Source organism: Chinchilla lanigera, unplaced genomic scaffold (assembly GCF_000276665.1).
Source record: "Chinchilla lanigera isolate Chin_1 unplaced genomic scaffold, ChiLan1.0 scaffold00068, whole genome shotgun sequence".
NCBI lineage: Eukaryota > Metazoa > Chordata > Mammalia > Rodentia > Chinchillidae > Chinchilla > Chinchilla lanigera.
The window spans coordinates 10823012-10849109 of record NW_004955469.1 but is presented as its reverse complement, the minus strand read 5'-3'; the positions used below and the strand labels follow the sequence as shown (position 1 = coordinate 10849109).

Below are 26098 nucleotides of genomic sequence, written 5' to 3'. Positions count from 1 at the left end.
GCTTCTGGGATCATTTGCCCCTGCTGTGACTGCAGCTTCCAGCTTCTGCACCTGGAACAGCAGCCCACCTAGAACCAGAGTCCCCTGCCTCTGACCCTGCTATAGCAACCGCTATCCTCTCCCACGTCCTGCCAGGGCAAAGGTCTTGACATCTCAGACTCCAGTGATCTCTTATCTAAATGGAGCTAAAACTAGAACTAAAGGTGTCCATGGGAAATCTCAACCCCCAGGTGGTCTGCAGGACAAGGCTTGCAAATTTCATGAAGCTCAGCTGAAATCTGCCAGACTCACTCCGTGCACAGCCTTCCTCACCTGTCCTCCTAAAGCACAAGTGGATGTTTACTGTCTCCCTGAGAACAGCAGGCAGCGCATTCTTCAGGAGAATGTCCAGAGCAGACATCCCATCGTCCTTATGCTGATTCCGCCAGAGCTCACACAGCCACATAAAACCAGTCTCCTCCACCCAGTGGTACTAGCCACTGCCCAAGTGCTCAGAGACCCTGAGGGGACGTAGGGGACCACTCCCCGAAAGTCTGCCCAGCACATATTCTTTTTAGGGTGCACCTAGCTGGGAGGAGGAAGAGAGTGTGGGCGACCCAGGTAGCCTCGTGGCAACCTCATGGACACAATGACAAAGGCAGATGACAGGAAAGAAGAGGAGGGAGGGGAGAGCAGGAAGTAGAGAAGGGAGGCAATGACAGCTCAAGACTGCAGAGCACATCTGTAAGTCTGGAAGCCAAGGCAGCTACTATGCCTTGAATATGGTTTACCCCAACCCCAAAACACATGTTATAATTAACCCCCATTCTGAGATATTAAGAGATGTGCACGTTGGGACCTTTAAGAGGTGATTGGGGCTCTGTTCTCCTGAATGGATTCACCTATTCACATAATTGATGCATTGATGGGGTATCTCAACATTAAACCTGTTTGCTTACGCAGGCTGAGGTATTGTTTTAGTAAGGACAGAAAATGGTCTAAGACAGAAACGAAGTCTTGAATTTGCTGTTATGGAAAAAGCTAATGATTATTACAAAGAGAGGCCCTAGCTGGAAAATAGATGAAGGAGAAATAAATGTATTTAGGACTGGAAGAAGTGATCTTGTCCTTGAAGCTTGAGTAGCTCCATGGTTTTCAACTCGTTTTATGACATCTCGGAAGTTTTCACGGAATGCCAATGTGGTGCTGGTCCCTGGACACATTTCAAACTATTTTATTTCACCTTTGGAGCCTCCTTCTGAGTTGCTCTTATCTTCACTTTGTTGATGAGGAAACTGGCTTCCGAAAGGCCACAGAGCCAGTGCAGGACACAGGATCTTCCCCACCAAGTCCAGAGCGTCTGTGATACTCAATTTCTTCACTGAAACTCAGCACTCTAGGTCAGCTCATGGCTACCTTTGCTGGAGTTAGCGGAGGACATTTCAAGGTAAGAGCTACAGGGCTTTAATTTGTATGCATTTTTAAATTTTTATTTTACTAGTACATGTTTGCAACTCACATAGTTTACAATCATTTTGGGGAGTGGTTACATGTACATATTACAGTTGGGATTTTTTTTTTTTTCTAATGCCCCTCCTTTTCCCTCCCCCCTTCTCCTTTTACATACTTGTTGATATTATTTGCCGTAACATTGTATGCACTCTGGTTCATGAGAAAAGGAAAAGAGATGAAGTGAGGCCCATAGGAATCCTAGCTTTCTACAAAGAGGCACATTCTAGTCCACAGAACAGAGAATGGGAATCCCAAATCCAAGAAGACAGAGACTGGAGTTCAGAGAAAGTGAGGCAGCTGGAATGAAAGAGAGTTCTAGGGAAACAGCTGGGAGGCTGAAGCAAGAGGGTTAGTGACTTCAAGGCTGGCCTGAGCCACACAGCCTCAAAAAATCAAAAACAAGAACAAAGTAAAAAAAAAATCTGCATCAAGGTCTCCTTGAGCCTTTAGTGAAAACTAGAATGTGCATACATAGGGTGAAATTTAGGAGGTCAGACAAACAGCTACCAAAATACAGTGAGGTAAATGATTCCCAGAGCTTAGAAAGAAACCCCATGCTAGCCAGGCATGGCAGTGCACACCTGTAATCCCAGCACCTTGAGGTAGGAGGATCACCAAGAGTTTGAGGCTAGTCCTGACTACATTGTGAGTTCAAGGCCAGCCTGAATTACACAGCAAGACCCTGTCTCAAAAAAAAGAAAAGAAAAGAAAAGAAAAGAAAAGAAAAGAAAAAGAAAAGAAAAGAAAAAGAAAAGAAAAGAGAAGAAAAAGATAAAGAAAGTTCATGGTAAGTCAGGTTCCTCACTAGGGAACTCAGAAGGGTCATGCACATTGTGATGTACATCACAAACCCCAGAGCCCTCACTTTAAAAATAAAACAAAGAAGGTCCCAGGCATGGCAGCTGTGCCTGTATACCAGTACTCTGAGAGGCTGAGGTAGGACCCTGTCTCAAAAAAAAAATTTTTTTTTATTTTGGTAATGTAACTCAACGGGAAACCCCTGCATTCAGTCCCCAATACCACAAAAAAATAAAAATACAAAGAAGTAGACCTAACTAGTCAATAGAGGAGATACGATGAAATTGTAAAAATATTCAATCTAAAAGTTCTAAAAGAGGAAGGGGGGAAATAAAAAACAAATGAAACAAACAGAAAAGAAATGGCAAATTGATACTCTTAATCCAAATCATATGGACCCTTACATTAAATGTAAATAGTCTAAGAATTCAAATTAAAAGGAAGAAGGAATCACACTGGATAAAAAGCAAGATGTAATTATGTGCTGCTTTAAAAAATACTGAAATTAAAAACACAGGTTAAGATTAAAAGGATAGAAAAAAGACAGCATGTAAAAAATAAACACCAGTGTTCTGCAATTATATTAATATCAAAGTGGACATTAGAACAAGAAATATTACCATGTATGAATATTACATAATGACCAAAGGGTCAAATCAACAAGAATATATAATGATCTTAAATGTGTATGTGCCCCAAAACAAAGCTTTCTACATGCTGCAAAAATGCACCTAGTTGGGTATGGTGGCACATGTCTATAATTCCAGCACAGGAGGACCACAAGTTAAAACCCAACCTAGGCAACTTAGAATCTGACTCAAAGGGGGGCGGTAGGGCTGGGGATAAGCTCAGTGTGAAGGTCTTAGGTTCAATCCCCAATAACCACCCCCTGAAAAAAAACAAAAACAAAACTAGTAGACATGCATTCTTTTCATATGCATAAGACGATTCAGGGTATGTAGCCCAGTGGGTATGTAGCTTGCTTAGCATGTTCAGTGCCCTGAATTTGATCCCTAGCACCATAAAACGAAAGCTAAACAATAATCATTCACCAAGACAAATCATATTTTGAGTAGTGAAACAAGTCTCACCGTGGAATAGGATAAAAAATGAATAATTTTTTAAATGTATCACAGTAAAAGCCACATTACCTTTAATCTCCCTCGAAGTGTTCTCCCTTGCTTCAAATATACTTATCCCATTGTTCTTGGCACTTTCTGCAGCAGTTCTGGAAGTCCTCTTTCACGAGCATCTTTAGTTGCTCTGTTGTGGCTGACTCCGTGTCCTGATTTGATTCAAAACATCTTTCATGGTCATTCTGACTTTAGGGAAGAGCCAGAAGCTGCCTGTGCCGGCGCTGGTGAGTAAGGCGGATGAGGACGCGTTGTCAGTTTTTACCAGCCTGTCGTTTTGGATGTCACTCAGCAGCAGCACGCTCTGTATTGCTTATCACGCCTCCTAAAGACACTCTCAAAAGAGGACTCAGAAATTGGCAAAACAATGAGATGTGTTCAAAGTGAGGGGGAGTGCTTTGAGGCAGATTAATAGCAATGTATCCTTTACTATAATCATTTTTATTTATTTAACATTCACTGTACATTTCAATCACACCTCATACATACAAAGGACTAAATAAAACAGAATATATTGTTTTACCAGAACAGAAATCAGAAAGATCTCTGAAAAAATCCCCAAATACGTAGAAATTTAAAATCTCCCTTCTAAGTAATCCATGGACCAAAGAAGAAATCAGAAGAGAAAACTCTGAGAATACTTTGACCTGAATGACAATGAAAACAAAGCTCGTATGGGGTGAAGCTGGAGGGAAAGTGTACCCCTCAGTGCTCAGCTGGAAACAATCCAAATTTCCATGAGCAAAAGGGGCACAAATCGCAGCACAGCCGCGAAGGGCACACCACACAGCAACAAATGAACTCCAGAAATGTACGGCAACAGCAGTGCCTCTCAGAAACACTGAATATCCTGCAATGAGTTAAATCACAATAGGTGACAATCAGTCTTATAGAATTACAAGCTTGGCGCACACAGCAATTCCCTGGTCTCTTCAATGTGTCAGAGTCACAGGGGAAAAAAATAAAAACTAGGCACATGCGCGGGTAAGAGACTGTTTTAGAGCAAAAGAGGCACAAGGAGACTGTCCACAGCATTGAAGCTGAAGGTACAGCCCAGTCTCCCCCACACCAGGATGCACTCGGGCCCTTCCTGTGGTACAGGCTGCTGGACTAATCACCTAGGCTCCACTTTCATAACTGCACACCAGAAAATAAAGGGGTAGAAGCACTATGGAGTTGCCCTGGCCACCCACAGAAGGCTAGTGCCCAGAACACTCACACCCTCATCCTAGGAGACTGGGTGAGTTGGTGGGGGGAGGTGTAGCACAGCCAGATGCTAAAGGGCCTGGGTTTGGATAAGAATTTTGCATGACGCACAGCTGACATCTAGTGGTTATTTTTATTTTGACTTTTTGAGGTTGCATTGGGGCTGGAACCTTTCAATTTTGCCATCCTCCTGCCTTGGCTTCCCAGAGGGCTGAGATTTTAGATGTGCACCACCACACCCTGTTTGACAACTGTACTTCTAAGCTGAGAAAGTAACCAGGACATTGTGGATAGGCCTGAAGCGGGTACGAGACACTACCATGAGGCACTTGGAACACACAAGTGTGGGCTGCAAAAACCAAATACAGAACGTGTACCCATGCTCTTATGGAAACTGGATAATCTCCACACTAGGCTGACTCAGAGCCCTACATACCAAGGTGTTGCAGGTTTCTAGAACACAACTTTTAACTACCTACTTGCCTCACACAGAGTCCTCGCTTCCAAAAAGGCCCTCCCTCAAGTCCTAAAAGCATCTTGAGCCCTGATGGAGAACAGACCGGAATCTCTCCTTTCTTGGGGGCTTCACAGCCCTTCACTCCTGACAGTAATGACATTTCCTCCACTCTGTGGCCTCTCACAACTAGCTGTCCAGCTGTGTCTTCCTGCCCCCCCCCCCATACTTCAATTATAAGCACCTGAGTGGCGCCCTCAAGCACGCTCAGCACTGGGCATCGAAGGTGATCATGTGGGGCTGACACGACCCCTCCCCTGGCAAGGCACCACTGTGCACTGGCGGGCCCTCCCCGGAGTCTGAAAACAATGCGTTCATTCATGAGGTAAGAGCATGGTAGGCACCACGTGTAAGGATCTTACCTACTTTGTTTCAGCTGAGCTGGCCAGAGCCACAGACTCCTGAAGGAGCAGCTAGAATATTTCTTCCAGTGTAATTATCCCAGCCTGGGGAGGCAGAGTGAGAATCACGATTTCCCAAAGTAAAAATAATTATCATCGGCAGGGGATATAGCTTAGCAGCACAGAGCCTGCCTGGCAAGCACAAGGTTCTGAGTTCGATTCCCAATACCAAAATAATAATTATTATTAGCATCATTGTATTCCATTCCTATCAAATGAGAAAAGGAAATTTTAATGTTGTAATATTTCAGGTAATCGAGTCCCCTAATTAAATCTGTTGGAAGATCATAGGTCCAATCAAAACTCCCCATAGGATTTATTTTTAACTTGCAGGAGCAGGGCTATATGCAAGTTCATTTGTAAATTGCTGCGGCCAAACTGAGACACAAATGGACATCTAAGGGCACTCAAAGTACCCTACGGCTGTGCCCAGAATCCCACTCTTCCATAGTCACCCTAGAAAAGCCTGGAACAGATGCACCAGGGGCACAGGCAAGGGCACTGCAGCCTTCATTCTGCTGAGAATTTGGAAACGACCCAAGCATTGATCAGGCAATGTCTCACCAGTCTACAGCTGCAGCAGTGGTTCTCAAAAGTGCGGAAATGCAGCAGCAACGCCACTGGGAACTTGAGGCAAGTGCATCCGCTAGCGCCGCCCCAACAGCCAGAAACTCAGGGGTGGAGGGCAGAGCAGCTGCTTCACAGCCCGCCCCCAGATCCTGATGCAGTTTAAGAGACTCAAATAGATCCATATTGTTAATGTGGCAAGTACGTTATTAGGCTAAAAAGCAAAAAGTAACATAATAGTATGAGACCATCTGTATGTATGCAAATCCACAGAAAAAGATTTGGAGGAATCCAGACTCTAAAGTAATTAGCTCTGCACAGAACCATCCCAAGCCGAGATTCTGCAAAGGGATTGGAGGTGGTGGGCAAAGAATAGGCTTGCCTGTGACCTTTTATTCCCCTTCTTCTTCCCAGTACTAGGGACTGAAGCCAAGGTCTTCATACTGAGCTACATCCCCAGGCTATTTTTAAAATTTTCAAACAAGGTTTCACTACACTGTAGCCAAATTGCCCACCCTGCACTAGCACTCCTGACCCTCTTGCCTCAGCCTCCTCCTAGAATGCTGGGGTTACAGGTGTGTCCCATCACACTTGATATATATACATATTCACTACTTCAAAAGACAAATTATTTTTAAATGCATAAGCTCCCAGTGAGGTAGGAACCAGCTCAGTTCACAATGAACTGACTAGGCAGGAAGACTGGTTTTTCCCCAGGTCCTCTGATGGTATAATCATGCCCAAGATATGCCCAGCAGGAAACAGCTGACACATTCAACAGGGCGGGAGAGGAAGGAATCAACAGGAGAGGGTGAAGTATTCCAGAGCAGGCAAGAGAGGAAAGCCACCAACCAGAAGGAAGTTTCCTGAGCTCCAGCCAGTGCTGAGGCACAGGCAGAGGATCGCAGAGATCCCTGTCACCCCAGCCTGGCCGGGAATGCAGACTCTGGCCTCGCAACAGAGCAGCTGCCGCTGGCGGGGGCTCCACCAGCTGGGGCACTGTGCAAGTGGAGAAGGTAGACAGCCACCCTAAAGGGCCAGGAGTCTAGCTCTTCTAAAAACCTGCAAGTGGGCAGACTATAGTATCATGACCCCAGGGACAGGAAGGCAGCTAAAGGCAACGAGAGAAGGGACCACATGACACCCTAAGGGTTGTCTCTTTGATTTGTGTGGATTTGGGGGGGCGGGGCACAATAAAGCCTCACCTCAGGGATACACCAAAAAGAGCTCCGACTGTTATCCACAGCAGCACATTTTACTCTGCACCATGCTACACATGGAAGGGCGGGCAGGAGGACAATAACTAGAATATACTGTAAGGAACTAGAATACACTGTAAGGAATGCCTGCCTAGTTCCAGAAAGGAGGGTGGGGGTTTTTTAGGTTTAAAAATAAGAAAACTATCAAGGAAAACATTACCATGAAAGGAATGAAAAGGCAATCTATGAAATACCTACAGCATACTTGACAAAAAACAAATGTCCTTTATAAAAATATTCAAAGGTACATAAGACAATCCCCTTATGGATGGACAAGGATCTGAACACACAAGCTGAGATACCAATGGCAATGAACAGGAAGGTGTAGCTGAACTGAGACTCATAACAAAATGAAAACAATGCTTGTGGAACTGAACATGCATACATCCTTCTGGCATATTATTAATATGATACTTACGTGGTTTTACTCACTACTACTCCGGATATATCTCGTTAAGATACATTTTGAGAAAAATCCTCAACTTGCTATAAAAAAAGTTCATGTACCATTATTTATAGCAAATTAAAACAAAAATGGTTAGAAGTGTAACATGGGTAGAATACTAAGAACCAAGTATCAACACTGCAAAGGATAAGAAACAATGTATTACATAAAGGGTGATAAGAAAAGTGTGTGTACACTCATGGAAAGAGAAAACAATTAAAAGGAGATACAACAAAACCTTAAAGACAGTTATGGTACAACTTTCTCTTTTTCATGTATTTTGGTATTTTTCCAGAATGCTCTCAGTGTCATCATTTTCAAAACAACAGATTTTTAAGTTTCATTGAAAGATTTTATTAAATTCTTTTTCATCTTTAGAAAATGAGTATTCTACCGACACAGCTGTCTGAATTTCTTTAAAGTGCCAGAGACAAAAAGGAATTCTCTTCAAACTTAAAGAACCTCAGCTCCCTTTCCACATTAGAACAAGAGCACTGAAAACAATCCCTTAGGCAGACACTGCACTTTGATGTTTCCAGTTACTGTTTCATTTGCTTCTTGTGGCATCCTTGAGACAGGACATCGTGTTACTGTGCTGTCACACACCAGAACAGAGAGAGAAATCACTCAGGTTAATCACTGCCAAGCTTAGGCGCAGACCCACTGGTGCTCCAGCTTCTGGCCCCAGCTCCATCCTGTGCCACAATGGACTGAATTGTGTTCCTGCTAACCCACCTTCTATTTCCTGCACCAGGCTTATCACAAGTCACCAATTAAAGAGACTGCCAGTTGCACAGTGTGACCATACCTAATGACAAAGAAATGCATGCATAAAAAGTTAAAATGCTAACTTCCACGTTAGGCAGATTTTACCGGAGGACTTTGCCAGAATGAGAACAAGGTCAAAGTTTTGCTGAATCCATTACGTTCCTTAGGTGTTACTCTGTTGCAGTGCCGATGGTCCCTGACAATCAGCCTCTGAATTGTTAAACATACTCCACCAGCTGGTTAAGTGTTGCCTGAGGAGACACAACACACCCAAATCCCAATCACAGCTCCCGTCCTTTCAGCGAAGAAATGGTGTGAAGTGAGAGGACACAGTACAGCACATAGTGAAGCCAAGATGTCAAAACCCACCAGCAAGACAGGGGAATGACACACTGGCCACGACACCAGCTACCAAGACCCTCTGTTTCACTTCTCTCTGCAGTGCCACACGCTAGTTCAATAACAATCTTCCAAGCCGGAAGTGGTGGCGCACACCTGTAGTCCCAGCATTTGGGAGGCTGAGGCAGGAGGATCCTTGCAAGTTTGAGACCAGCCTGGGCTACAAAGTGAGCTCAAGACCAGCCTGAGCTGCATAGCGAGACCGTCTCAAAAAGATCAAAAATTAAAAAATAAAAAACTGGGCAAGTGTGCTTCCTACTGTGACAGTTAAGTGACTGCATGAACTTGAGTAAGAAACATCCAGCTAAATTGGATCAGCATAGTTCTGAGTATGGCTCAGAGGGTTTACTGAAAACAGAAGACCCACCCTAGGGCAGCTTGTTGCCTGAATGGTACGAAGGGGAAATTAAGAGGCTCACTTTTGGTTTTTTGGGAGTTCCAGATGTCACCTTCACCTTGGACATCACCTTCAGCCTCCAGCACAGACCCGTCAGCCTCTTGATGTGGACTCACACAGGACACTGCAGTGAGCTCCAGGTCTTCAGCTGGACTCTCCTGGTACCCAGCACACAGGCCACCTGACTCTATGGGCGGCTACTGTAAGCCGAGCTTGTAAGTTCTCATGTTTGTGTACCTGGCATTGTTTCTCCAGCAAGCACTGACACCTGTGCAGAAAGAAGACACGTCCCACCCCATATGAACATTCTGCCCCATCTAACGGGGTCTGCTCATGGCAGATTCACCACAGAAATGCAATTTCTCCTAGAAGCTTGGTTCATGACTCCACTCTGAAACATGATCAGCCCAGGAAGTGAGGACAAAGTTCTTGAACCTACGAAGCACTGGTCCAACTTCTGAACATCAGGACCACACAGGCCAGCTGAGGGAGCGGCAAAGTCCACTGCACCAGGCAAGCAGCTCTTTGCACTTTCCACATGAGTTCCAGGAGGAAATCTAAGCAGAACAAACTGACCAGACAGAGTACTGTAGGGCAAGCCAGTGAAAAAGTATTTCCAGTTGAGAATCCTGTTACGCTTTAGCACCCAAAACAGTATAGAACCTCCTCCCTCTTGAAGCCATTATTACCTAAAATATGCCAGACTAATAGTCAAATTGTTTATTCTGAACTTAAAGGATCATTTCACATTCCTTACTTGCTAATGTACAGCACACGACACCCATGCAAACTTCACATTGTACTCCCTTCTACACAGTGCCCACCATTGTTCTCAGACACATTTCCACACAAAAAAAAAAGACGCACCTTTGTATGAAAACCCACTACAGTACTGAGACACACTTCCAAGTCTGTTTGCCCCAAAGTCAGCTAGCACCAGAGAGACTGCACACCATCTATCCCATGTTCTCTTCCAGGGTCCTGTCTGAACAGAGCCTCTAATCCAATTACACTGTGCAGCCACTCACCTGAGAGTGCGGAGGCCTCATAAAAAAAGCCAAGACCACTATACTAGATGAAAAGAAAATCCAATGTTATGCCGGAGTTGCCTTCAAAGAAGTGATCAACAAATGGTCATAGAAAGGGCAACCTGAAAAGCACAGCATGCTAGGCAGATTCACCAGTGAGCAGACCAGTCACAAGGGACAGCAACCACAGCCAAGGGATGTCATGAATAATGAAGCAACATCAACTCCTTCCACCTCGGCCACCCTGGGTGTCACCTCAGTCACCCTGCCGCCTCCGCTCCGCCTCTTCCTTAGCACTGGTGCACTGGGCTTCAGGGTTCCTTTGTTTACCTCACTCTCGGGAAGCTCACACTGGCTTAGCGCTCTATTACCACATCCGTGTCAGTACCGAATCACTACCGCCAGGCCGCTGGGTGGAAGCCATGCTCACCAGTACTAGCTCCTGAACTGTTAGAAAGCATCCTTACCAGGAGGCTGCGAGTGTTACCTGAGAGACCCAACACGGCCAAAGTCCAATCACAAAAGGAGAAGTGTGAAGTGGCACCATCAGATCCCAGTAGGACAGGCAGACCACATGCTGTTGACAACCTGAGCTCCTTGCACTTCTCTTCCTAACACCTCACAAGGAACTCCTAACTTCAAAACAGCGCCAGAAACCAACCAATGCTCACCAGCTCCATTCTTATCGCCTCAGTCACCATCACCATCGTTCTCTCAGATGCAAAACACCCTACTAGTTTCCGCCTATTAAACACTTCCGTTCTCCTCACCGCAGGCTACTCTCCAGAGGTCAGACCATGCCATCCTTCTAATCAAATGCCACAATGCCCCATTTCAGTCAAGAGAATAAGCCAGTCCCTGTAACTCTCTGCAAGGCCCTACACAACCCAACTGCCCACTCCCTTTCTGATCCAATTTCTTTTTTTTTTTTTTTTTTAATGGTAGTTAAGTTTTCTGAAGGAAGGAAAAGTACATCCTACAGCTTGAGGGTAGGCCACCATAGGAGAGAAAATACTGGTGAAAACTCAATGAGAGCTGCCCTTTTTGTACCACTCACTTCTCAGACTGACATCAGGTCCTGGCCATCCTATTGAAAACCTGCTCCAGGTCTCGTAAGAAGTCCATGTGCAGGTCTTTGGGTAAAGGTAGGAAAAGAAACAACCAGTACAGAGTGAGTCTACGCTAAGTAAAAGTAGGAAAGTATACCCTTCAGCATGAGGGTAGGCCACTATGCCGGAGAGCACAGTGGCCCCGTCTCCATACGCTCTCTCCTCACTGATTATCACACCACCCTCCTCAAGTTCCTTCAATACATCAGGCACATGCTGGCCTTGGGCCTCTGCTCAAGCTGTTTCCTCGGCCTACAGGTCTCTTGCCCAGAGGCCCACCTGACTTAACAATCTCACCTCACCCTGGTCTTTGTTCAAATCTTTCTCAGTAAGCCCCAACCTGATTATGTAAGTCTATTATCCAATCTCTCCCCCAACACCTTACTGCCTTAATCTGCTTTTATTCCCTCAGTTACCATACCACAGAAATTCCCATCCCATACACACTGCCAGCATCTCCCTGGTAGAATGTCAGCTCTTCTAAGGCAAAGTCAGTATTTCATCACTGTAACGAAACACCCAAGGCAATTCATTTAGAAAAGTTGCATTCTGGCTCAGATGTATGGGTGCCAGTTCAAACTGGGCCCCATTATTTGGGCCACCATTAAGGGCAGCGTGTCATAGTGGGAGTACATGGAGAAGCATCTACTTCCTATCCTGGATGTACAGCTACTAGGAAAGAGACCAGGGTCCCAGTCTCCTCAAGGGCTTGCCCTACAGGGCCAGGGACCTCCCACCAGAACTCATCTGCTAAAGGCTCTACCACCTCCCAACAGCACCAGGGACTAAGCCTTTAAGATGTCAAGTTTTGGGGGACACTGAACCAAACTACAGCAGGCACATTTTCTGGGAGGGTGTTGCTCAGTGATCTGTATCAATTAACTAAATATTATCTGGCAAAAAGTAGGCAATCAGTTGATAAATGAATAAATGTAGACTTGGGAACTAACTCCCATAGGAATTATGTCATAACAACCTGACATACATAAGTGTACCCGATGTCCCCACTACTGAGATCCTAGTTCTGACTTACAGATGCCCTTCCAGATTAAGGCTTCAAAGCCCCAAACCTACATCCCTGACACCTACTGACACCAAGGCATACTCACATGCTCATTACACTCACCCACATCTGAAGAATTTATTGTACAAATTATTCATCTTAAATACAACCTATTTAAGATTCTTGCCAAAAACATTTAAACCAAAATCTAATCATATGAAAACAGACAAATCCAGAATGTAGGACACATTGGAGAATACAGCTTAGTTTATGTAACATCACTTAAATACAAAAATCAAGACAGACAGACAGACACACACACACACACACACACACACACAAAGAAGCGATATTTTGGATTAATACAGCAATACGACAACCTAGTATGATGCATGACCACTGACTGGATCAGGGTTGGAGGGCTGGAAACTCAAGAAAGAACAGATACCCACAACCTTTTCTTCTCTGAATCAGCAGAAGAATAAGACATCAAATACCCTATGACCAGAAAATTCTTTGCATAACAAGAGCAATTTAATTCTGAATTTTCCTAAGGCAAAAAAAAATGAGAGTGAGATTAGCACATTATCACTGACACGGTCGGAGGAAAGGCGGTGTGGCTCCCAGGACCAGCGTGCAGTACTGGCACATACACTCCTCCTCCTCCATCACACTAGCCTTGGGCTCTGAGATCACAATCCAGTCAAGGGAGATAGCTTCAAAAAACAATCAGCTAGGGGCTGGGGATTTAGCTCAGCAGCAAAAGCGCCTGCTGGCAAGTGCAAGGTCGTGAGTTCGGTTCCCGGTACCGGAGAAAAACCAAAAAAAAAAAATCAGCTATAAATGACACTAAAGTATGTCAAAATTCTTTCACTTCATTGCAAACTCTAGGTAATCCAACAAGCCATGAATGCCTGTATGCATGCTAGTGAAGTAAAATCATTTTTAAAAAACCTTGATACCACAAGCCCAAACATGTGCTCTATTCTTCTACATATACCACAAGACAAGCACTGAGTAAAGATGAGTATTTATTCACTTTACAAAGAGATGGTATTAAATTGTCATAAACAGCTCCATTGATAGACAAATACCACTGTACATTTGCACCAGCAACGAGCTCAAACTGCATTCCCAATACGCTCTCATGGCTCCAGCTCTGTGAGGTGAGCACAGAATCTCATTCTGCCACTGTTTAAAAGTCCCTCAGAGATAAAATAGTTTTGTTTTACATATTCACAGGTGGGAAAAAATAAATCCATCCGCCCAACCCTTCCTTAGAGGTGAGCTTTAATCTGTGTGTCTGCTTGTGAGCACTAAGCAAATCCTGGCTCATTCTTTAGAAACAAAACAAAGTAAACTGCTGATAATTTGAAAAAGCTTTTGTAGCACGCCAAAATACTTATTTATACAGACATAAAAATCTTGAGTCAGATTTATTATTTTAAAGATAAACAGATACCCTAACACTGCCAGGAATGGGTAATGAAGAGGAAGAACACATTAAATTACTGAATTATAAAAATATTTTCTTTGGAAAAAAAACTCTAACAAGGTTATCATTAATATCTAAAACAAAAGAGAAAAAATAAACAACTGTTCTTTGATCCATTAGTAATTTAAATAAAAATGAAAACCTTTAAAAGCAGCAATGACTGAATTTCTTAAAAAGTTGCAAGTAATGACCACTCTATACACTTGATTCTTTACAGACAATTTGCAGTCAAGAAAAATTCTTAATATGGCTAAGTCTTTAGTTTTTTAATTACCATAATTTTTTTGTTCATCTTAAAAAAATATTTCACATGACAGTTTAAAAAATAAGTAGTTATTTTTGGGAAGCACTCCAAATACCCAATCTGACTTGTCAGATTACCATAGTTAATACACAAACTAGGGATACAGGTGAAGTTTTTAAATCCCAATCATTTTTAGTCCAGTTTTTAGTTTTTCCTTTTATGAAAAAGTATCAAATTAAAGGTACCAAATTAAAAACTTCTCACTAGTGCTGTGTCACATCTGGATTTAATGAAAGACACCAACCTGAGATAAGAGCTGACTCCTTCACATGCGCCCAGTTCCTGAACCCCTGGAGGAAATGTCTGTGTCTTCCCGGAAGTCAATTCCTGATAACCAATCATACTAGGGTATTATAAAAATATACCATATATTGGACACTCATGTCAGTACATTGCAGAAAATGTGTCTATTTACTGTGTAAAGTTTATTAACATTTGAATGAAACACTCTTATTTACACAGTTAAAGTCTGGGGCACTCAGGATAGCAAGGTGGCGCGGGAATCGCCGCTGTGAACTTGGAAATGTGCAGCGGCCGTTGGCGTCCTGGCACAGGGACAACCCTCCCCGGGAGGATGTGGCAGCACTGGGCAAGGTGAGCCAGAGTTTGCACAGTTTGACTGGCTTGTCTTTATGTCTTCATTCTTCTTCACTTTCATTTCCAGGATCTAAATCAGAATCTCCATTTAATTCTTTGTCGCTGGCTACATCTCTGTCCCCACCATTTTCTTCTACCTCATCATTGTCTTCATTTTCTTCATCAGTATCTTCATCCTTTGTACTTTCTTTCTCTTCCTCATCTTCATCCCAATTATCCTGGTAGAAATATTAAGGAAGGAAAACATTCATGAAAGGCTCATTCTCAGAGTATGAGGACATAAAGGCAGATTTATATACCAGGAAACAAATCACTCACATCAGAATCTTTATCTGCTATTTCATCATCAGACTCCTCTTCCGAAGATTCTGTACAGGGGAGGAAAACCCAGCCTTAATTTTGTAAACAAAGCAGAGAGTATAGCCTTGAAAATTAAGCAGCACTAGATTCCTAAACTTGCTTTTAAAAATATCATTTATACTCAATTATCACCCATCTGATACCATTAAATTACTATTGTCTCCATAAAAACACATTTAATATATGATGCCTTAAACATATATTTAACATATGATGCCAGATGAAACATCAAAAACGCATCTTAAAATACTAAGCCATTTCTAGGCTACTAAATATACTAAATGACATCAGTGGGTATGAGAAAATTCAGAAAATCATCTATATAATTCTATGTTCACTTTATTATTATTTTCCTCTTTTTTTTTTTTTTTTTTTGGCAACCAAAAATCGAACTCAAGACCTTGCACTTGCCAGGCAGGGGCTTGTGCTGCTGAGCTATATCCCTGGCTATTATTTTCCTCTTATAATAAAAATTTGCCTTTAATACACAAAGGTATAAAGAAAAAAACAGTGACATGCAATGTGATACAGGCACAGTCTTTTGTTCCATATAAATTATTGGTTTTCCAGCAACTTCTTGCCCAAGCTATCCTCCTCCAAATGATCTAATACATGAATCAATGTGAATACACTGGGAGGTCCCAGAGCCCTGTGGGGTTTTACAGGTTGGTTTATCTATTCTTGCACTATAGCTTCCCTAGTCTTGATACCTGATAGGACAAATTTCCCCCACCCTGTTCACCTAAAATGGCAGATATTCTGAGTTCTTTATTCTTCCAAATAAGCTAAATATTATTAAATTTACAGAATAATTTGGAGATTACTGGCAACTTGACAATATAATATCTTTCCTTTTGAAATTACTGGCTTATCTTTAAATTTATTCAGGTATGCTTTTTGTATTTATCAACTGTTTTATAGTTTTTCCTATAAAAGTTCTGTTTTAAGTCAGGTGCACACTTCCAACACTTGGGAGGCTAAGGCAGGAGGACTGCTGTGAGTCTGAGGCCAGCCTGGGATACAAACTGACTTCAAGGTTAGCCTAAACTGCACAGTGAGACTCTATCTACAAAAAAAGTTTTGTTTTATTTTTCTAAGTATATTCTCAGGTATTCATAATTTTGACTGCTGCTGTGAAAGAGATCTTTTTTTTTAAACAGTTTACTAAGTTATTACTGGTTTATATAATACAGCAGATTTCTTTTCACTGATATTGTGGTAAACTGTACACGTGCTTATTTACACAGCATTTATTAACAATAGTACAAATGCAGATTCTGTTGTATTTTCTATGTGGAAAAAGAATAAGAATAAAGTTCAATGTTCTAGAATTAATTTCTTCATGTAGTACTAGGCAGGAAACCTAGAAGCAATAAAAGTAGATTATGCCTTGTCCCTGACTTAGCGGCAATGCTTTTAAAGCTTCACTATTACATATACATTTGATAAACATTTTAAGTGAAAGAAATTCTCATCAATTTCTTAGTTGCTTGAGATGCAGAAAGGCTAAGTATTTCTATAGTCTCTGTCTATACCTATTAAGAAAGTATGCAGTGTTCCTCAAGTAAACCACTAATGTGATGACTATAATTAACAGACTTCTTGATGCTAAATCACTTTATAATTTTTAAATAAACTCTTACTTGGCAATGGTGCATCAAACACTCCTATAATCAATTTACTACTTAAGATCTTTTAGGTTGGTCCAAAATACTCTTGACTTTGGTTTTAACAGTTAACAAGGTAATACTTGACTCACAAAATGCTTAAACTGTTTGTAAATGACAAAAATTAATTTGTTCTTTGAAGGTTTAACAAAGATCACCCCCAAAATCTTGGGCTTTACAATCTTGTGAGAGGTTGTGATTGTGTCAGTTTTGAAACTATAGACTTTTAAATCAGTTCTGACCTCTAAAGTTTCCTCACAAATTACCAACATGACCTGGGTTTTTCAATGTATTTTCATAAAGTTTGTTCAGTGTTCTACTTAAATATTTTCCATACCTGATGCCTTTTGTTACTGTTCTCATACTTGTGCCTTCTCTTTCCTGATCTCACAGGTTTTTGCCACAGGCTTACACCTGTTGTATTAGGGGAGGTATGCCAAAGCAAGATCTTACATCAGTGTTTTTGCAAAGTAAGATAACAGAACTGAGTCACTGTAAAAACTAATCAACCCAGTGCCATGCTTTACCCTGTCCCCACTGTTACCTTCTTCATACACCAATTTGGCCTTCTGGTCCGGGGAAGTCATTCCCTTTACTTTCTCTGATGCTGTAACCTGAAAGACAGAGTAAAACTATGAAACAGAGTGTAAGCCTATTCCCAGTGTCAAATGCACCACCATATCCATCTTGCACATTTGCTTTCCTGTCTAAAATGGATGGCCGGAATGAAGTGTAGAAACATGCAGGGCAAGAGCTGAAGGCCCTCTGAAGTACTGAGAGCATCTTTCCATACCAAAATTTTTTAACTGTAGAAATACCCTGTAACTTGTTCACAGTAACATGTCTAATCTAACTGTATTAGCAAGTTGAAATAGCTAAGCTGTCAAACAGATAACACTTCCAGGTTAATGACTAGATTCCGATTTACTGATTTCTTACGAACTAGAGGTCTCCATGTTCAGGTAAACAATCCTTATTCTCTTCTCCATTCCTATCCCATGCAAAACTTTTACCCAGAAACAATCTGATTTACTCACTTGTGTGATTAGAAGGATAAGCTTCCCATGAAGGTGTGAGAGTTTCTGAAAAGTTTTGACTCTGCTTTCCATTAGCTGGTAGAGTGTTCCTAGCTGATGTACCAAGTCAGGCAACTAGAAAAAATTAAGTATACAAGATTAGGAAAGAGAAAGAAACTGCAGGATAGGACTTCTTTATATAGAGAACTTCTTTCAGATAAGGTGAATACAAGTAGATACTAAATTTTAATAATACCCCACTACGCATCTCCGAGCTAAACAGGGCTTTCCTTTGAATCCTACCCTTCAGTGACAGTACATTATCTACCATAAGACCCTAGTGAGCTAGAGGGAGCTTTTCCTAGGTTCTAGAGATCAGCTACACAGAGCACCTGAGAACCAAGTTGACCTCACATAACATTTTAAATGTCCTCCCTGTTAAGGTATCATGCTTAAGAAATTAAAGAAGGAAATCTTTTGTTTGCCCTTACAGAGCTTTAGAAATAGGGACTGAACACTTTTTCCTTCTATTTTTGACACCTGAGCGTAAAAAGTTTCATTCCTATGTTAATAAAATTTATCATATAGGCACAAAAGTGAGTAACGCAAGGTTTACTATGTTTGCATTTTAATTAATCATCTCCCCACTTATGTGCTCCCATTCAGACAGTGAGCTTCAACGTGAGAATTAGATCTTCTTGTACAGTGCTGAACCCCAATACCTAGCACAGACCTTGATTTAGAAATAGTACCTATAGATGCTAAGAAATGAAAAAATGAAGAAAAAGCACAACTTTCTCAAAAGCTGCTGTAGGCTCTGGGCCTCCCCTTACCATATTTCTTTAGTCTGTACTACTATGACCTTGACTCTTACAGAACTGCTACTCCAACAGTAACTCAGAAGTGAATTCCACAAGAGATTTCCCTACAAGGCCTCCTGGGCCTCTTCTTGCTTCTAAGCCAGTAATTGAGGTTACTGTCACCCAGGTTTCTAGCCAGATATTTGCTTTGTCTGTTTTATGTGGATCATCATGCCACCCAGCCATTTTGCTCAGTAAAACTTCCAATTCACCTCCCAAGATTCCTGTGGGTTTTAAGATGCCATCCTACTCTTACTGCTAACTGCTCCTTGTCTCTCCTCCTTGCTAACATTTTGGCAAAGTTCTTCCCAGGCATCCAAAGAATGAACTGCTGGTCTCAAAAGCAGGTTATCCAACACTTTGCTGCTTCTAACTATGGAAGGCAAAAGGAGTCTGAGAGAACAAAGGACAGTGACCAAGTAGGTATGGGTGAAACCAAGGAAGAGCTAAATGTAAGAGCAACTAGAGATTTCTCCAATTATCCACTAAAGCCTTTCAAGAAAATTTAATGTAAAGTGCTACATACTCAAATAAAAGAATATGTAATTTTATTTCTAGCTTAAAACATAACTGATATAAGGGCAAAAAAGCCAACACAATATTGTAACATATGAAACCTTTTTCCCGATATCATTTTAAGATTTCATGTTACTTATTTTGCATTTACATAGATAATATAATTCACGTAACAGTAAAATGGCGGACAGCAACCCCAGCAAAATGTCAGGTACTAAAAATGTGATTTATGGCACTTGTTTCACAAGCGACCCTTTACTCTCCCGGGACAAGGTAGGAAAGACATGTTAGCATAAAAACTTTTAAAATCTAGTAAGGTAAGGATTTTAAAAGGGAAGGGAAGGATTCACACAATATAAAAACAAATTGCAGGGGCTGGGGATTTAGCTCAGCAGCACAGCGCCTGCCTGGCAAGCACGAGGTTGAGTTTGATTCCCAGTATCAGTGGTGGTGGGGGTGCGGGGGACAAAAACCAACTGCAGCCAGGTATGGTGACACTCGGAGAGGCTGAGGCAGGAGGACGGCAAGTTCAAGCACAGCCTGGGTAACTTAGAGACTTAATGAGGCTATCTCAAAGCTGAAAAATAAATAATTGTTTTAAAAAGGGCTGAGGGTGTTGCTCAGTCCAAAGCCCTGAGTTCAATCCAAGTACTATCACTAAATAAACAAACAATTGTACTGAAGTTATAGGCAGAGAAAAACGCCTTAAGTCCATGTCAATATATGATATTTCTCCTTCCTGTATTTCTCAAAGTTCTTTATAGAATATATATTACTTCTCAAATCTAAAAGAGAAAACACCAAGTTGTTAAAAAGCCACGAGAGACATTAGGAAAAGGTTTGTGTCGATGCACCTGGGGAATACAGAATTACCAAAGCAAGAATCTAGAGGCTGAAGGACAGACGAAGAAAGTGCAGCTTTATCTAGCTCTTAGTCAAAGTCTGTAATGCTCATCAAAGCCACACTACTTGTACTGAGAAAAGACTTACTGTGGACAGGTATGATGCATGAACCGTTAATACACATTTAAGCCACTGAACCATTAAAACAGCACTGGAAAAGAAAAATGTTTATGAATCAGAAATTAAATACAACAGAATTATAAAGTTAGAAAAATCCTGATGGGCAAGTGAGGATCTAAAACTTGTGCTCTGTGAAGAAGACCATAACAAATCAATGACTGTTACTTCAATCCTTTTTGGTTTTTTGCTGAGCCTAAGACTCCTGTAAAACACACACTTCTTGCAGGTAGGGAGAAACTGGAAAATAGGACAAAAAAATCTTCCTCTAAAACAATTCAGGAGTAATTAACTAATACCAAAGTAGTAAACTCCATCCAAACTAAGCTCAGTTGATTTTGCATTTTATTTTCGTGACTATTGATCCCACCATCTATTCAATGTCAGAAACAAACGGAAGTCTTCCAGACCAGTATTAAACAGCAAATATAGACCAAACGGTGAAAGCCAGTCCTATTTATTGAACTCTTTAGCTTTCCTCTTTTGTGAGCTCAGAAAGCTAATGGAGTTCTACTGGGGGGAGAGGGCTGGGGAGACCCTATACATCGTAGATAGCAATACCATATTACAAGCTTGAGATCTGATATCGACTTCCTGTTTAAATGTAATCAAAATATCTACAAAAACACCCACAAAATTTAGCCTATTACCTAAACAAAACTAATTTTGGCAATGCTAGAAATTGAACTTAAGAGTCCTGCACATGCTAAGCAAGCACTCTACCACTGAGCTACAACCCCAGCCCTTAAACTATTTAATTACAGAATCTTAAACAGCAACTAAAGGCTAGGCAAATTATATAAATTAGTTTTTGTACGATTAATACTAAATTATTAAATGACTAATTAAATGACTTGATAAAATATAAAAACATAGGCATTTTCTAAAAGAAAATTACATTATAAAATCTTAACTAAGAATTAGTCAACTTAAAATGAAGGGGGAATGTGACACAGGAATTCTATTTGGATATAGTGCTACCCAATATTTAATTTCATACCATTAGAAGTTATTTTCACAATCATCACTAACTTACTTATAAAAACAAGAAAATTCAAAGCGATATAAATATCTTACCTATTAGGGTGGCCTTGTAACCTCTTTGTAAGCTGCAGGAGAGAAAAACATGATTAGCAAAAGTAATGCAGAAGCAATCAATCTCCATCAATTCCTAAGACACAAAGACTGTGATACTTTCAACCAACATAATATATTCTTTGAATTCATTCCAAGAAGAGCAACTACTTGATAGAAATCTAGGCTTTATATAAATGAATGTCCAGAACAAGCAAATCCATGGAGACAAAAAATAAATTAGTGATTACCAATAACTGAGAGGAAGAGGACATGGGCATCACTACTAATGTGTACAAGGACTTCTCTGGGTAACGACAACTCCATGACACAGAAACACACTAAAAAACTGACAATCCAAAGGACAAATAAAGAACAAAGTAAAAACAGACAGTAGGCAACAGGGAGATAGATCTTTTGCAAATGAGTGGGGGAAAGGAAAGGAAAAAGAATTAAGATGTGTTATGTACATGTACCAACTCATGAAAGTTGAGCATTATATATTATAAACATGTACAATAAAAATAAGAACTTAAGCACCAAGCGAATTCAACTCTTTGATCTTTTGACAAAGGGGCCAAAATCATTCACTAGGGGAAAGGTAGTCTCTTTAATAAATGGTGTTAGGAACACTGGCTATCCACATACAGAAGATTAAATCTAGTTCCATATCTCTCACCTCATGTGCTAAACTAAAATCAAAATGGATCAAAGATCCAAATATTAAAACAGAAACACTTAACCTGCTAGACAATAAAATTAGGTAAAACTCTTGAAGTCACAGCATAGAAAAGGACTTTCTGAACAGAACCCCAGTTGCATAGGAAATAGTACCAAGAATCAACAAATGGGATCATATCAAATGAAAAAGCTTCTGCATAGGAAAAACAAAATACGCAACAGAGTAAAAAGACAACCTGCAGAATGGGAAATGTTTGCCTGCTATTTCTTGGAGAATTAGTATTTACAATATATAAAGAATTCAAAAAATTACCCCCCTAATAAAAGACCCAGTCAAAGAAAGTGAAAGGAATAAACATTTCACGGAAGTACAAACTGCCAATAAACACATGAAGAAATGCTCAACACCACTAGCCACTAGAGAAATGTAAATTAAAATAATACTGAGATTCTATTTTGTGCCAAGAACAGCCTTCATCAAGAAATCAAATAACAAATGCTCCAAAGCTGTGAGACAAGGGAATCCTTCTGATTGTTGGTGGAAACGTAAACCAGTACAACCACTATGGAAATAAGTATGGGAAGTCCTCAAAAAATTGAACCTAAGCTTGGCATGGTGGCTCATGCTTGTAATATTAGTACGCGGGAAGCAGAGGTAGGAGGATTACCACGAGTTCGAGGTCAGCCCGGACTACACAGAGAGAACCTATCTCAAAAAAAAATTGAACCTAGAAATTTCATGTGACCCAGCTCTTCACCTTCTAGGTATCAAAGACACCATGTTACAGTGACGCATGCAAACCCATGTTTACAGCAGCACAATTTGTAACAGCTAACTCTTGGAAGCAGCCTATATATACATCAACAGATGAATGGATAAGGAAAACGTGGTATTTGCACGCAATGTGGTACTTACTACTCTGCAATGAAAGATAGATTAGTCTTTTGCAGAAAAATGGATGGGGAAAAAAATGGATGTACATCCTGAGACCACAATATTAAGCAAAATAAATCAGATACACCAGTTTAAATATCACATGGTTTCTCTAATACAAGAAAACAAAATATAAAGAGCAAAATATTAGATAATAGAAAGAAGGGCTCAACAGATGGAGGGAGAGTGCAGGGAGGGGAGGGGATGGGGATGGAAGAGCAAGCGAGAGGTGTTATGTACATGTCCCAACCCCCACGAGGAATGCAAACATGTAATGCAAACATGCACTAATAAAGGGAATATTTAAAAAATAAAATAAAATTTAGAAAATAAAACACTGATCTGTGCACTTTAAAAGGGTGACTTGCACTATGTGTTAATTATATCTTAAATTTTTTAAAACATATTTTAAAAACTCCAGGTTAGGCAAATTTTGCTAGAGTAGATAATACTCTGAAAACATACAACTCAACTCTTCTAACAGATGACACTGCTTTTTTAAATAGAGGATTTCCCTACCAATGATGGTAAACCAACTCACATGACTCATACTTCAGCATGTCAAATGCTATCCGAGTATTGGTCCTAATAACAACAAATCCATTCTATCTTTTTAATAATTTGTACCTACTCTTTTAATGCTTCAGTGGAATTACGTATACTATTAAACACAGAAAAAGATTCTCCCTAAGGTAACTAACGCCTACAAAATTATACGAAGCCAACATACAACAAACCTCAGGACACTACTTTCACTGGGCAGAGGCTGGGAACTGACTGCTGGGAACTGGCTCCTTGGTGCCACTCAGGGCATTCCATGCCCCATCACCCCCATTCCCATTCCCTTGTCAAGCTACTACCCAGCCCTTTCTTAACACTGTTAAGCAGAGTTCCTTAAGCAAGGACAGGCCAACCACTTGTCAGAAACAGTGAGGATTACCTATACACAGGCCAGCGACCATACTACTCTAATCTTAATGCCCTCTCCCATTCCACACTGCCAAGCAGAGACATTTACAATAAAGAAAACCAAACCACACAAAAGTGGTTTTGATATTGAGAGTATCTCACAGGACAAAACAGGAAAACTCAAAGTATGTGGGGACTCCACATCAGTTTTTCTATTCCGGTTACCCTTACATAGATGACATCCTATAAACACAACATTCTATGCTTCCCTTTAAGGTTCCAAATGCTGAGGAGATTGTAACATTCATTGGTAGTGGAATATAAAAATGGCCATCGTATTTCTTTTGTCTCAAGAATTCACCAATTTCACTTTTTCCTTCCAAATCCCTCTCCTCCTATTCATGTCCCACTCTCTAAATGCCATTTGTCCTTCCATATTCACTTCATTATATCCTGGCTGTTCCCTTTAACTCATCACATTAGAACCTTAAAATGAAAGAGATAGTAGTTACCTCTTGTAACAATGGGATAACAGCATGCAAGGGTATCCTTAACACAGTCTTCTTTATCAGGTTTAAATTCCTAGTTTGAAGTACTTTCTGTGAGCAAATAAAACAATCATTAAGATAAGCATACTTATAAACTAGGGTCACTGTCAGAAAAACTGTAAAAATGATATAAAACAACTAAAGCAATAAACTACCAAATCAAAACTGCAGGGAATGAACAGAGAATGTCTTACATCTGTGCCTACCAGGAAATTTATCTTACCAATTTTTTATATAAAATACAAAAGAGTGTATCTAGTAATTTACATACAGATATATACCATTTTAGAGATAATACCAAGCCTCCTTTTTCGAGGGCAATGGGGGTTTGAAACAGGGTCCCTATGCAGTTCAGGCTGTCCTAGAATTCAAAGCAATCCTTCTGTCTCCCAAAGGCTGGGATTATAGGTGTGCGCCACTACACAGGGTCCAAGTCTTCATTTTATTAAATTAAAGCTGTACTGTACCCATAAGAGAGAACAAAGCAGTAAAATCACACTTAGCAAGAAACCTCTTTAAATTGCCAAACCAAATAAAGACCACATAAGTGTTCCACTCAAATTCTCCTCATGGCTAGATCCACAAGAGAAAACTAGCCTCCATTCTGGGTCATAGAAAAAGGGTCACAACACTGACACAGTCATAGGTCTGGCCTTGAAAGCTGCAGCCTCATGGGCCTAGGCATCTACTTTAGCTTCTGAGCCTGACATGCTAAAGAGAGGGGAGTAAGGGTTCTTTCAGGTCTCTGATTTGCTCTTCAACGCTTTTAAATATAAACAGCAATCCTACTAAAAGGCAGTAACAAAGTAGGAGTTTCCAATCTTTCTTTTTCTTTCTTTTTTTATTTTGGTGGTACTAGAGGTTGCTCAATCCAGTTTAACAGCCCCTAACATATTCTTTTAGAATTCACTATGGATTTTATTTGCTTGTAAAACTATCTTTATCTCAACTCTTTCTAAGTACACCAATACTATTTTAAAATTAACCTCATAACTACAAAGCTTCTTATGCAAAAGAAACATTGTACATAATCACTGAGAAAGGGAGGGATGGACTGCTGTGATTTCACACAGCAGTTACAATTAGCTTCAACTTTCATTTTCAAATGACCAAAATACAAGATTTCCAGGACAATTTAACAAAGGTACCTAATGAGTATTCCTCAAATAAATCTCAAGCACAAGGTTCAAGAAACTATAGAACGCACTCTATATGAACTACTCCACAAATTACTTTTTGAGAACATCATGCTTTTGTTAGGGCCTTCAATTTTCGTAAGACATTCACCTAAACCACCAGTCTTCACTGTTTAGGTGGCCAAATAGGGTGGCAGAGCTTTATGTCATGGAATTTAATGCAGAATTTGTTGTTGCCCATTACTTAACCCAGAAGCTTGGTTAAGAGAGATAATGGGGCTGGGTGTGGTGCCTCCAGCCTCTAATCCCAACAATCTGGAGGCTGAGGCAGGAGGATCATGCAAATTAAGAGGCCAGCATAGGCTACACAGTGAGGTCCTGTCTCAAAGAGAAAGAAGGACAGACAGACTGACAGAGAAAGAGAGACAGAGACAGAGACAGAGAAATAATGGGGCTGCACATG

General features: G+C 40.8%; 1 protein-coding gene across 2 annotated transcripts in view; it reads right to left on the bottom strand.

Annotated features, from left to right (window-relative positions):
• Window positions 1–13532: 13532 nt before the first annotated feature.
• The window catches only part of Wdr43 (WD repeat domain 43), a 58246-nt gene continuing 45680 nt past the window's right edge, over window positions 13533–26098 (bottom strand). The window contains exons 12-19 of one of the 2 annotated variants that reach the window (XM_005400539.2): window positions 24464–24550; window positions 21431–21462; window positions 20324–20387; window positions 17979–18092; window positions 17486–17555; window positions 17279–17355; window positions 15233–15282; window positions 15040–15132 (exon numbers count right to left, since the gene is read on the bottom strand). In XM_005400539.2, the coding sequence (XP_005400596.1) occupies window positions 15250–15282; window positions 17279–17355; window positions 17486–17555; window positions 17979–18092; window positions 20324–20387; window positions 21431–21462; window positions 24464–24550 (477 nt within the window). In that variant the 3' untranslated portion in view covers window positions 15040–15132; window positions 15233–15249. Of the gene's footprint in view, window positions 15133–15232; window positions 15283–17278; window positions 17356–17485; window positions 17556–17978; window positions 18093–20323; window positions 20388–21430; window positions 21463–24463; window positions 24551–26098 lie in introns of both variants that reach the window. The other variant, XM_005400538.1, reaches the window with a different exon arrangement.